The sequence below is a fragment of the Gavialis gangeticus genome, unplaced genomic scaffold (genome assembly GCF_001723915.1).
Source record: "Gavialis gangeticus isolate Ggan-Ray unplaced genomic scaffold, GavGan_comp1, whole genome shotgun sequence".
NCBI classification, from domain to species: domain Eukaryota; kingdom Metazoa; phylum Chordata; order Crocodylia; family Gavialidae; genus Gavialis; species Gavialis gangeticus.
In genome coordinates this window covers 92,490,874-92,502,347 of record NW_017729025.1, presented here as the reverse complement: position 1 = coordinate 92,502,347, position 11,474 = coordinate 92,490,874, and the positions used below count along the sequence as shown (strand labels likewise).

General features: G+C 47.6%; 1 protein-coding gene across 5 annotated transcripts in view; it reads left to right on the top strand.

The window, feature by feature from the left end:
- Positions 1–501: 501 nt before the first annotated feature.
- EXD2 (exonuclease 3'-5' domain containing 2) overlaps positions 502–11,474 on the top strand; it is a 29,868-nt gene continuing 18,895 nt past the window's right edge. For 3 of the 5 annotated variants that reach the window (XM_019519165.1, XM_019519164.1, XM_019519162.1), the window contains exons 1-5: positions 502–586; positions 2,572–2,965; positions 4,342–4,598; positions 7,328–7,454; positions 9,025–9,350. In XM_019519165.1, coding sequence (XP_019374710.1) covers positions 2,630–2,965; positions 4,342–4,598; positions 7,328–7,454; positions 9,025–9,350 — 1,046 coding nt within the window. In that variant the 5' untranslated portion in view covers positions 502–586; positions 2,572–2,629. Of the gene's footprint in view, positions 587–1,069; positions 1,093–2,571; positions 2,966–4,341; positions 4,599–7,327; positions 7,455–9,024; positions 9,351–11,474 lie in introns of those variants that run through there. The other 2 variants (XM_019519166.1, XM_019519163.1) reach the window with 2 other exon arrangements.

Below are 11,474 nucleotides of genomic sequence, written 5' to 3'. Positions count from 1 at the left end.
CTTTTCTGCTCCACCTTCTAAGCAGCTCCTGGCAAGAGAAGGAGGACACAGGTGCAGGCAGGAGGGTGCAATTATTTGAATCACTCAAAAGCCCTGCAGCTTCCTTCCTTGACCTAGGGAAGCATGGCTTCAGCAGACACTTTGCAGGGCTGCTAGACCCATCTGCTTTTTTCACCCCTGGGTGCAGGAAGGATGATGATGGCCCACTTGCACTGAGGTGGGCTCTGAAGCTGCCAGGTCCCTGACTCCCTAGTGCCTCCAGGCTAGCAGAGGGCCCAACCCTGCTCACCAGCCCATGCAGTTGATTCACACTGAGCAAAGGTGCATTGGGGCCCGAGGAGCATACCCCACACCCACCGGGCAGTAGCGCGCAAGCTGCTGTGCCTAGAGAAACCCTGTCCGGGCCCCTGCGCTAAAGAGGCGATTTCCGTACAACATGGCGGCGCCCAGAGGCAGAACCCGGGGAACTCCTTCCCCTGAGAACCTCCGGGGACCGGAAATGTCCTTCAGATCGGCAGTTCCGGATGGGTGCGGTGGCTGCAGCGCGGAGAGTTCCGGTCGACAGAGGCTGTCGCCGTCAGGGCAGGTGAGGGGTGGAATGGGGATGGGGTTGGGGAATCTCCGGCAGCCGGGGCCGCTTGGCTCGGCCTGTCTCGCATTCACGCGCCAGAGCCCCCGGGCCCCACCTGCCCGCGCCTGGCCCGGGCTAAGCCGCCGCGGGTCCAGGAGCGGGGGCAGAGGACTGGCGCTGCGGGGAGTCGCGCGCTGCGTTCAATCCTGATCCCGCGACAAGGCCCGGGGGGGGGCCGGGTAGCACCCGCCGGAGTCGCCCATTAAGTCTCTGTGGACGCGAGCCGGCTCCGCACGGGCCCAGCCGCCTGCTCGGCCCAGGGGCTCAGTCTGCAGCGGGGGCGGACGGGGTGGGGCGCTGTGTCCCTAACACTGCACACCCTTGCGTCCAGGGCAGAAGAAACCCGAAGCAGGGCCCGGCACCAGGGGCGAGGGCCGCGGCGCTCCGGTGCAGCCAGTGCCTGAACTACGGGGGAGCGCGGGGTGGGGGCTGAGCCCCCCGTCAGAGACGAGAGTACCCCTGTAAGATTTGGATATCATAACCGGGGGCGTTGGTTGTAGCCGTGTTGGTCTAAAGGCATAGGCAGGCAGGATTATTTGGGTAGATGTGATATTTTGTATTAGTAGTTGGGGGGGGGGGCATTCTTTGCAAGCTTTTGGGTGCAATCACTCTTCATTGGGAAGGGTGATTGGACCCAAAAACTTGCCAAGAACTTTTTTCTAACTACAGCACTCAGTTGGTCTAATAAAAGGTGTCATGTCTACCCAAAGAACCTGGGGGACTTGTTAATCAATGAACCAGTTTAACTTGATGTTAAACCCCCCCACCCCAAGAGTTGAAGTATTATTTGCACTCTGGTTGTAACTGAAGCAAAACCAAATACAGCTTCACTGGGATGAATTAAAACTGGTGAACCAGGAGCCAGGTTACCAGGAGCAGCTGGTAGGCAGCAGAAAGGCTGGCTTGCTGAACAGAGCATCAAGATCATTTAAAAAAAGGAGCGCGGATCATTAATGCCCCTGAAATGGAGAGTTCAGGAGTGACGATTCCCCTCTGTCCTGCGCTAGCACAGTCCTGGGTTCAGTTTTGGGCCCCTTGCTGCAGAAAGGATGCGGGTAAACTGGAGAGAGGCTAGTGGAGTGCAGCGAAAATGGTTCAAGGGCTGGGGAACAGGTCTTGTGAGGAGAGGCTGAGGGAACTGGGAATTACTCAGTCTGGAGAAGAGAAGACTGAGGCGGGATTTAATAAGAGCCTTCAACTACCTGAAGGTTCGTTCCAAGGAGGATGGAGCTAAACTGTTCTCTGTGGTGGTAGATGACAGAACAAGGAGCAATGGTCTCCAGCTGGAGCAGGGGAAGTTCAGGTTAGATGTGAGGGAAAACTCTCATGTGGAAGGTGGTGCAGCAGTGGAACAGGTTACCCAGAGAGGCTGTGGAGTTTCCATCTTGGAGGCTTTTAAGACCAAGGTAGACAAAGCCTTGTCTGGGATGATATAGTTGAGGGTGGCCCTGCTTTGATCAGGGGTTTGGCTTGGATGACCTCCTGAGGTCCCTTCCAACCTTAATATGATTCTGTGATCAGGTGGATCATAATGAGCCATGAAGTCCATAAACTCCCTCAGCACTGCCTGACTAGAAATGCTGCTGTCACTGCCTGGCAGTTTGTTTTAAACTTTGGGTGGAGTAGGAATCAAAGTGCGGGTGCAGCTGAACCACTGTATCCCTCATGGATTCACCCTCGTTCTGGACAGACACCAGGTTAATGGGAAGTAATCAAGTCACCTGCTTCCACCAGGTGACTTGATGTGCGGTGGCTGTCCTTGGCATTCCTTCTGGTCCCTGTTGGGCTTGCCCCAAATGGAGCTCAGTGCCTTTTAAAAAGCCCTCCTTCATTTTTATGGTCCCATCTTCCTGGTAGGACTCCAGCTGTGATGTCACTTTATGCTTTGTAAACCTTGTAACTAAGCTATATTTAACTACCATGCCTCTTTTTTTTTGCAGGCTGTGATAAAAGTCCTGTGATGCTGTTCTGAGTGGGTGAAGCAGACAGGGATGAAAAATGCCCAGACAGACAGCAGTGGCAGTCACAGCTGCTGCCTTGTTGGGTATTGCAGCAGGGGGGCTGATTTTGTGGGGGGTCATCCGGCGTCGGAAAGAAAGGACCCACTGCGTCAGTAAACAAGAAGGATCTGCAAGAGAGCCAGGAGATGAGGAACTGACACCAGTGGAAGAAAAGGAGCTGCTTCGCTTCAGCTATCCTGCCATTTCTTGGGTGGAGAAGTTCCTGGAAGCAGAGGTTGTGATCGTTTCGGAGCCAGCGGAGTGGGATGGTGTGGAACCGTTGCTGAAGAAGGAGCTGGAGAAGTGGCCAGTGCTTGGGGTTGACTGTGAGTGGGTGAGTGATAAAGGAAAGCTGTTCTAAGGCAGAGATAGATTGGATGAAGCCTGGCACCTGACCAAAGTCACCTGCTTGTTGGAATAGACACAGCAGCAACTGGACTCTTGAAAATGTGTATATGCATGATGGATTGATATTTATTTATTTATTTAAATTATGGTTATTTTTGTACTGTACTTGAAATTGAATTTGGGTCACCATAGATCTGGAATTATTGGTTCAGCTGTTTGTTAGACTTCATGGATAAATCTGACCGGTTCTATTGGAGGAATTAGAACTGTAGATAAGCATTCTATATAATGTACTTGTATGCTGTTTCTTTCAAGGTGCATCATTGGAATGATATTGGGCCTCATTGAGTTAACTACTTTTAAAGCATCCCCTTATTTTAAGAGTTATGAGTAATTAACAATAAGTTAAGGAGGGAAAACTGTAACTAATATAAAATATTGGGCCTCTCAGGAGGGGAAATTCCCCCACAAGCTTCACAGCAGGTTTTCAAATGGAATGAAGAATAATTCACATGACAAAGTTCTGCTGGCAGAGCTATGCCTACTAGTGGTGTGTAAAGATTACACCCCGTAGTGGATAAAACTCTGTCATTCAGGGGAGTTGGAAAGCTTTGGTGATATTATGACTGGCTGCTGTCAAGCTACATTCATACCAGGGGCCTGGCCACTGTGGTTATAATGGCAGCAGCCCTGTAGGCAGAGCCTGATTCAGAGGTAGGCTTCTGGCTGGACTTCTTGCATACATAAGCTCAGTTAATACATAAAGAAAAGGCACTTAACAAGTAACGCAGGCTGTGAAATAGTCATCCAAGAAAAGTGATAGAAATTGCATTGCTTCAGCCACTTTGTATTGGACCAGAAAATGCTCTAGGGAATGCACTGTTCAGTGTAATGCTACAGTGGTCTGACAAGGTTTGGGCTGAATTAGGTGACAACAGGTCTTTCCCATCTTTAATGTCTGTCTGTGGTTGTGAGTGTGAAGGCTGCTCCGAGGTGCTGTAATTACAGGGTGTCAGAGCAGACTTGATTAACTGACTCTGCTGGAGCATAATTACCATGCTTCAGCAGCCTCTCCCACATCTTGTGTATCAGTGTCCCTGCACTTCAAAATGGCAGCAGGGGTGCTTGAACTAAAGCTCATTGAACAAGCTTTAGTTCAAATGCCCCTATGGCCATTTTGAAGCGTGGGGATGATGATGCATAAGATACTGCAGTGCTTTAATTAAAGTGGTTCTTGGAGCTGCTGTAATTAAAGTGCCCCCCCACTCCACCGCTGGGGCATGTCTAAAATACCCTATGGTTCTGTTCTGGCTTGTTCCAGGCCTGGATACTAGTATTCAACCCCAACTCCTTGTGTTCCAGGTGTCAGTGGAAGGAAAGGCCAATCCCGTATCCCTCTTACAGATGGCTTCCTCCAGTGGCCTTTGCATTCTCATTCGTTTGTCCAGGCTCGTCAACAGTGGACGGACTATCCCAAAGACTTTATTGGACATCTTGGCAGATAGCACCATATTAAAAGTAGGAGTGGGTTGCTGGGAGGATGCCTGCAAGCTACTTCAGGACTATGGCCTTGCAGTCAAAGGGAGCGTGGACCTCCGTTACCTAGCCATGAGACAGAGGTGTGTAACCATGCACAGGAGCAACCTGCTTGTATCATACAACTTGAGTTAGAAATGGTAAAAATGACTTTATTTTGATGAAGGATGCCAGATGGGCAGGTCTGAAGTCCTTGGTGCTTCCTCAGCACAGTTAACAGTGTGGGTAGCAACCATGCAAGTTCCCCTCTAGGTGTCCTTGCAGTGTCTCAGACCTGACCTGGGGGACCAGCTGTACCAGTGAGACAGAAGTAGAGTCCCTGTAGCCCATTCAGGTCAGGTCTGCATTTCAAAGTTTTGCTGACTAGGAACTGTTTTAAAAAATGGCCACTCCTCCTAATTAACATAGCTATGGTGGCAAAACTTCTGGACACAGCTATGCTGACAAAAGAGGGCTGTTGCTGACTCAGCTGATCTCCATTTAGAGAGGTAGGGTAGTGATGGCAGCAGGAAAAAATTCTGCCCCATACACCTTATGTACTCTAGGGAACACTATGCTGGCATAGTTATAGCAATAGAATAATGTAGACAAGTCCTGGGTCCTTGTCTTCTGTGCTGAGGTTGTCAGTAGTTAGTATAGTATAGTGATTGTTTTTGCAACTAGCTCCTAGGATCTCAGTGAATGCTGCCATCTACTTTGTTCAGTGGCTCACAATTTCAGTTTAAATCAGAATTGAATTGCAAGATCACAAAGACCTAATAAGAGGTAGAAGGGAAAGCTCATCTGGTCTCTCTGAACAAAGGGTTGGGCTTAACTGGTTTCTTTCCACCTGTCAGTGTGCACTACTTATTTTTGTCCTCTGAGGCAGAATCTTTCAGTCTGTGGAGCCATTTTAAGTGTTTATGGGTTCCAAAGACTGTGGAGAATGCTGCTTCTGTTACTACCAGCTGAAAAGCCTTCCAGTATTGGTGCATTATCATCTAGCATCCAGGGCTTGAAATGGTGCTGGTGACAGCTTTATCTTTCATATAATCCCAGGTGTGAGGGTGCTAAATAGCAACTTTGCTGTTCTTTTGTCCATACATTAGCAATGAAGAGAGTTGGACAGCTGATGCTGGGTTCCTGTCTCCTCAAGCTAAACCAATGGTTTTCAACCTTTTTACATTCAAGGCACCCCTCAGAAAATGCCTGCTCTGAGATGTCAATATTTATTTATTTATTTATTTTGCTTTTTGACTGTCGGGAAAAATAATACAGGAGTTCTTCTATTGAAGAAAACTCAGAAATATCACAATAGGTCAGAATGTTTTGACGCTATGCATTTCTGTTTGAAATCTCTGGGTTTATCTTGTGAATCATATTTGCACACACAACTGTGCTAATATTCTGCAGCATCTTGTAGCACCTGGGTTGAGAATCGCTGAGTTAAGTATTTGGCTTTCACTTAAAATACCTCTCTTGCTCCTGTCCAGTCTTAAAGATAAGTAGAGTGAGGCCTTATCGCAGATAATGGATAATGTTCAGCAATCAAGTAAGGGTACATGTGCACATTAATTTTGTATTTTTATAATTATGGTTTTGCATACAAATTAGTAGCATTGTTTGGCCACCTTGCAGCACAACAATAGAGGCTGTTCTGGGTGTCAAAGTTGGATTATTACAAGTCCAAATCATATGGTCTAGACAGGTAGGGTGCTTGCTATGTAATGGGTACCGGTATACCACAGTCGCATAGTGGTCTAGTGCTTATATTATGCAAAACAGCTTCAAGAGGAGAGGTTTGAGATCTTATGCTCCAAAATTTATTAGCAAACTAAGAGAGCAAGAGTAGAGGCGCACTGATACATTGGTCTGATATCAGATCAGCATCAGTATAAAGAAAATTAACTGTATTGGAAATCGGCCTGATTTGGCCAATAAATGCCCGTGCATGCATGCAGCCGCAGTGCAGCGTACAGGCAGCTTGGAGAGCTGTGTGCAGCTGGTAAGTCTGTTTTGGAAGGAGAGGGAGGAGGCAAGAGGGGTGGTGGTGTAGATCAATGTCCCCTGCAGTGAGGGAGGGAGTGGGGCAGGGGCTGGGGCTGTGCTCAGAGGGGGCGGCAGTTGCGCTGGGAGGGAGGCTATGGGGGAGGCTGCAGCCACCCCAAATTTTGCTGTAGCCCCCCCCATAGCCGCTGCCCACCCTGAGTGCAGCGCTGGCCCAACCCCCATTTCCCCCATGTGTCGGGAAGAGCCCAGTGCAGCCCTGGCCCTAGCCCACAGCTGTAGCCCACCCTGCCTGCACCCCACACAGATCTGGGGGCACATGTCTCACCCTGTGCTCTTCCAAGGTACGCGCAGCGGCAGGAGCCGCACCCCACTCCCCGCAACCGCTGGACAAGCCGTGGCTCCATCCCACCCTGGCTGGGCAGTACCTGCCTCAGCTCCTGCCCCACTCTCTCCCTTAAGGGGGGGGGTGTTGATCTGCCCCCCACACCCATTCCCTCCCCCCACCCCTTCCACCGCAACAGACTTACCAGCTGGATGCAGCTGTATCAGAAATCGGATCAGTATCAGCTGATATGCCTCCTTAAAAATCAGCCAGCCGTATTGGCCCCCAAAATCTCTATCAGTGCACCCCTAAGCAAAAGCCATGCTAGCTTGGACAATACAATTAATTAGCAAGTGAGCAGGTGTCTTGTTGCTTGTGGTCTCCAACATGGACCTCATCTCATTCTTCATTGTTCACCATGTTTGAACAGAATCCGGACAGGTGAGAAGTTTTGGTTTGCTTTGATGGTTGTCTGTTTACGTTTTTGTTATTAAACTGAAGGAAGGATCTGCTCCAGAATGGACTCAGCCTCAAGTCTCTGTGTGAGAATGTCCTGAACTGCCCCCTTGACAAGTCTCCAAGCCTGCGCTGCAGCAACTGGGAGGTGGAAGAACTGACTCAGTACCAGGTGTGTCTTCTGATTAGTCTTCCTCACAAAAATGCTACATACAATGTTGTAATCAAAGCCTCTAGTTGGACTTGGGAAATGTGAGGTCAGTTCCTAGCTCTGCCACCAACACAGTCTGTGACTTCTATCTCAAATCCCTCTTTTGTTCTCTGTACTGCTACTTCCCTCTTTTTTAATAGGGCTGATTTCCTGTCTCCTAGAGTGGGGGACCAGAATTCAAGGTTTAATGCCTGAGAATCACTAATGCCTCTTCCAATGCCTTTTTCAATGCCAGGAGTGACTGAAGTGCCAAGTATTATTTTATTTCAAGGGAAGCCCCAGAAACTGGTAACTGCTAATCTGCAAGGGTTTTGTGTTCTGTGCATCTCATGGGGCTCAGCAGTCTGGCTCTGAAAGAGCTGAGTGCTCTTGCTTTGATCCAGCCATGCATGTGGGATTTGTATATGACTGCTGGTGCTTGAAGTTAAGCACAAGCTCGAATGCTTTGCTTAGACATAGGCAGACAAGGTTCTTTGGGTAGATGTGATACCTTTTATTAGACCAAGTGAATAATTGGAAAAACATTTCTTTGCAAACTTTTGGGCACAAATGCCCTTCTTCAGGTACAGGGTGAGTTTGCTGGTGTAATATGTGCTCTCTTAGGTAGAATAGAAGCCAAGGTGCAAAATGCAAAATAAACTCTCCCTATGCCTGAAGAAGGGTATGTGCGCCCAAAAGCTTGCAAAGAACAATTCTTCCAACTATTTACTTCGTCTAATAAAATATCATATCATGTGTACCAAAAGAACCCTGCCTGCCTGTGTCCTTAGACAGCTACAACCAACAACCTGAAAGCATGGAAGATACTGAATTTTGCTTAGACATTTCATAGTTGTGGTCTGGTTCTAGGATAGTGCCCCTGATGAGCAGATTATTATTCAGCTCCTTGAGATAAGGGAGCTAACCACATAAAGCTCTGGGTATGCCTTTTGAACACAGCCTGTCAGTAAGTTTCTTTGGTGTGGAGAGGTCTACTGTGTGTGGGTGTGAAAATCTTTCAGGAACCCCACTTGCCTCTTCACTCATCTTCTTTGAAATTATACTATAAACAGCTTGAATGTCAATGGTAGAGTTGGGGTGATGTTGCAGCCATGATGGTCCAGGAAAAATGTGAGGGATGAGGATTTTTGTGGGGGATACCTTTTATTGGACCTAGTGTATAGCTGGGAGGAATATCTTGTGGGTCCAATAAAAGGTATCCACAAAAATCGTTGCTTCTACAAAGTTAGAGACCACTAGGGGGAGGCACAGGATAAATAGCTGTACAGTAGGTTGCTATACTGGCATCAAGTTGTGTAATGAAAGGGAGGCCAGGGACTGTTGCTATAAGTAGGGAGTATTATTATTGTAAGCCCCTCACTTTGCTGCTCAGTGTAAGTGTCTAAGTAGAACAAAGGCTGTTTTGGGCTTTACTACAAATGTTGTTAAAAATTCACCATTTGGGTGAAACTTGACTCAAGTCCACACACGGTGTTTGGCTTGTTGCTGTCTGCTGAACAATAATGTTGTGCTCTTGCTGTTCCCCCGCCAGATCATGTATGCTGCCAAGGATGCCCAGGTCTCAGTAGCTCTGTTTCTCCATCTTCTGGGACTTTCCATCCTCCCTGCTACATTTGAAGGTCAAAATGCTATCACTGCATGGGGGAAGGTGCTGGGTAAGTGCCAGGGATTGATAGACATCCCATTCAGAGGAAGAAGCAGTAGCAGCCTAGGAGATGATGGGAATGGAGAGGCAGACTCCCAGCAGAAACCAAGGAATCGGAAACCTGCAGCCAATGGCCAGTCCATGGTCAATCAGCAAGTGAAAGACCCTCGAAAACAAAAGCGGAAGCCCCTGGGTGTAGGATATTCTGCAAGGTAATTGCATGAGCATTTTATATATATGCACCTCTAGTTGTGTTTGCAGGAAGAAGATTTTTGATGAATACCTGTAGCCTAGGTGTGTCAAACTCATCTGGCCCTACTGGTCAAATGAGCGATGCAAGGCTGGCCTGTGGCCTGGGTCAGCCCAACAAGCCAATGGATCCCAGACTCCCTTCCCTTCACCCCATGTGCTGGATCCAGTGCCTGTGGCACCCACTCCAAGATCCATGTTGCATGGAAAACCCTTGGTAGTTAGGTCAGGACTGCATCACATGTGGTGCCTGCTCCAGCCATGCAGTCCTGGTCCTGGACCAACTGGAGCAGGTGCTATGCATAGTGAGTCTGGGAGCATCCAAGACAGGAACCACATGTGACATGGTTCCTGGAGTGTCCAGAATGGGCACTGTGTGGAAACAGAACATCAAACCTCAACTACCATCCGAGTTCTTGGTTCTTTTGTAGCAGTGGAGTCTGCATGTCCATGTCCAGTTATTTTACTTTATTGCTTTTATTTAAATTTAAATAAAATGCAATGTATATAGATTTAAATAAATTAAAGCAAATTGAGTTAAATCTTGATCTGATCCCAGCATGGGGAGACATGGTACTGATTTTAGGTTTTATTTGGATATGTCAGATTTTATGCATGCAAACATGGGAAGTTAAACATTTTTAGTCACGTGCAGCCAGATGAAAAGTAGATGTTTCACTATTCACTTTCTCCTTTATGATCTTCCTTTAAGCTAGGAAGGAGCCAATTTAGTGGTGACCATAATATTGGCTCCGTTAGTATTCCCTAACAGCTACAACAGAAATTGCCAAATTCTTTTGCACACATATGCATTCTTTTTTTATGGTCACTTCATCGTTTCAGAATCTATGTAGAGCCAGCATCAAATAAATCAAGAAAGATCAGACCCCTAGGAAAAAGTGAATCCTTGCTACAACAGAATTCTGAGCAAATGGAGACACAGCTTCAGGTTTAGTGTGGTTTTTTTTAAAATGAAGAAACCCCTTTAATGAAAGACATTTAAAACTAGATGAGACGATATGTTGGAGGGTATGCTGGAAGGGACTGCTGGGAGGATATGCTAGAACAGGGCTGTCTAGCTGATGTTCCATCGGTCACATCCAGTCCCTGAGGGGTTAACATGTGACTGCTCACACTCCTAGTCCAGGCACTCTTGCCTGGCCACTCCATCTACTGCTGCCACCAGTATCTCTGGGCTCCCCCTCCTTCCTCTGGCTTCTGCTGGAGGTGGGTTGGCCTGTTAACCAATGGGGCACCTGGGGTCTTGGCTCATGGACATTGGCATGGTGCAGCAGAGGCTTGCCTGCTGCATGGCAGGAGGCCCATGTGGCATGGTGCAGTGGAGAGTGCATGCCCACCTCAAAGTGCAGTGTAGTATGTGATCTAGGGGACATGTGGCCTGTGCAGTGGCCCCTGGCTACTCAGAAATTGGACAGCTTTGCTCTAAAAGATGGCATAGGTGTGATTCAAGAGGTCTTTTTTTTCCATTGGCTGTTTCTATGAGAACATTTAAGTTGAAGATCTTCTACTTTAAATTACTGTGACTAAGCTATTACTTCGATCACCATGTATTTACTGGGCAGAGCTAGCTACAAAAATATTCCTTACATTGTTTGCTACCTATTCACTTAAATTGCTGATAATTGCTGATAGGTGCCCTAGAATAGATAAGTCTCCAGCACCCCCCAAGATTTTTATCATTGTGTGCTGGAGGTGGTATTTTTGTCTGGCTACCCAGTACTGTATGCATTATAGTTCATGCAAGAGGTTGTGGCCTAATGCTTGTGGTAGCTGCTGGAGTTCAAATGAAGAAGTTATTGCTGACATAGTCATCCTGACACTAGTGAGAAGAGCTGGGGGGGGAATGGAAAAACTCTATACCATAGTAGTAGTTGCCCTTTCCTGTTCCTCATGGCTCACTCTGCTTTTCCACTACCAGTGAAGATCTAGTAGAGCATCCTTCCTGGCCATCCAGTTTTGTTTCTGGCATACTGTTCAAGTAAAGCTGTTTTCTAAATCTAAAACAAATACCGTCTCTAGTGCTGACAACACCTGACTGCATTCAAGCATAGGTTCCTATTTATCAC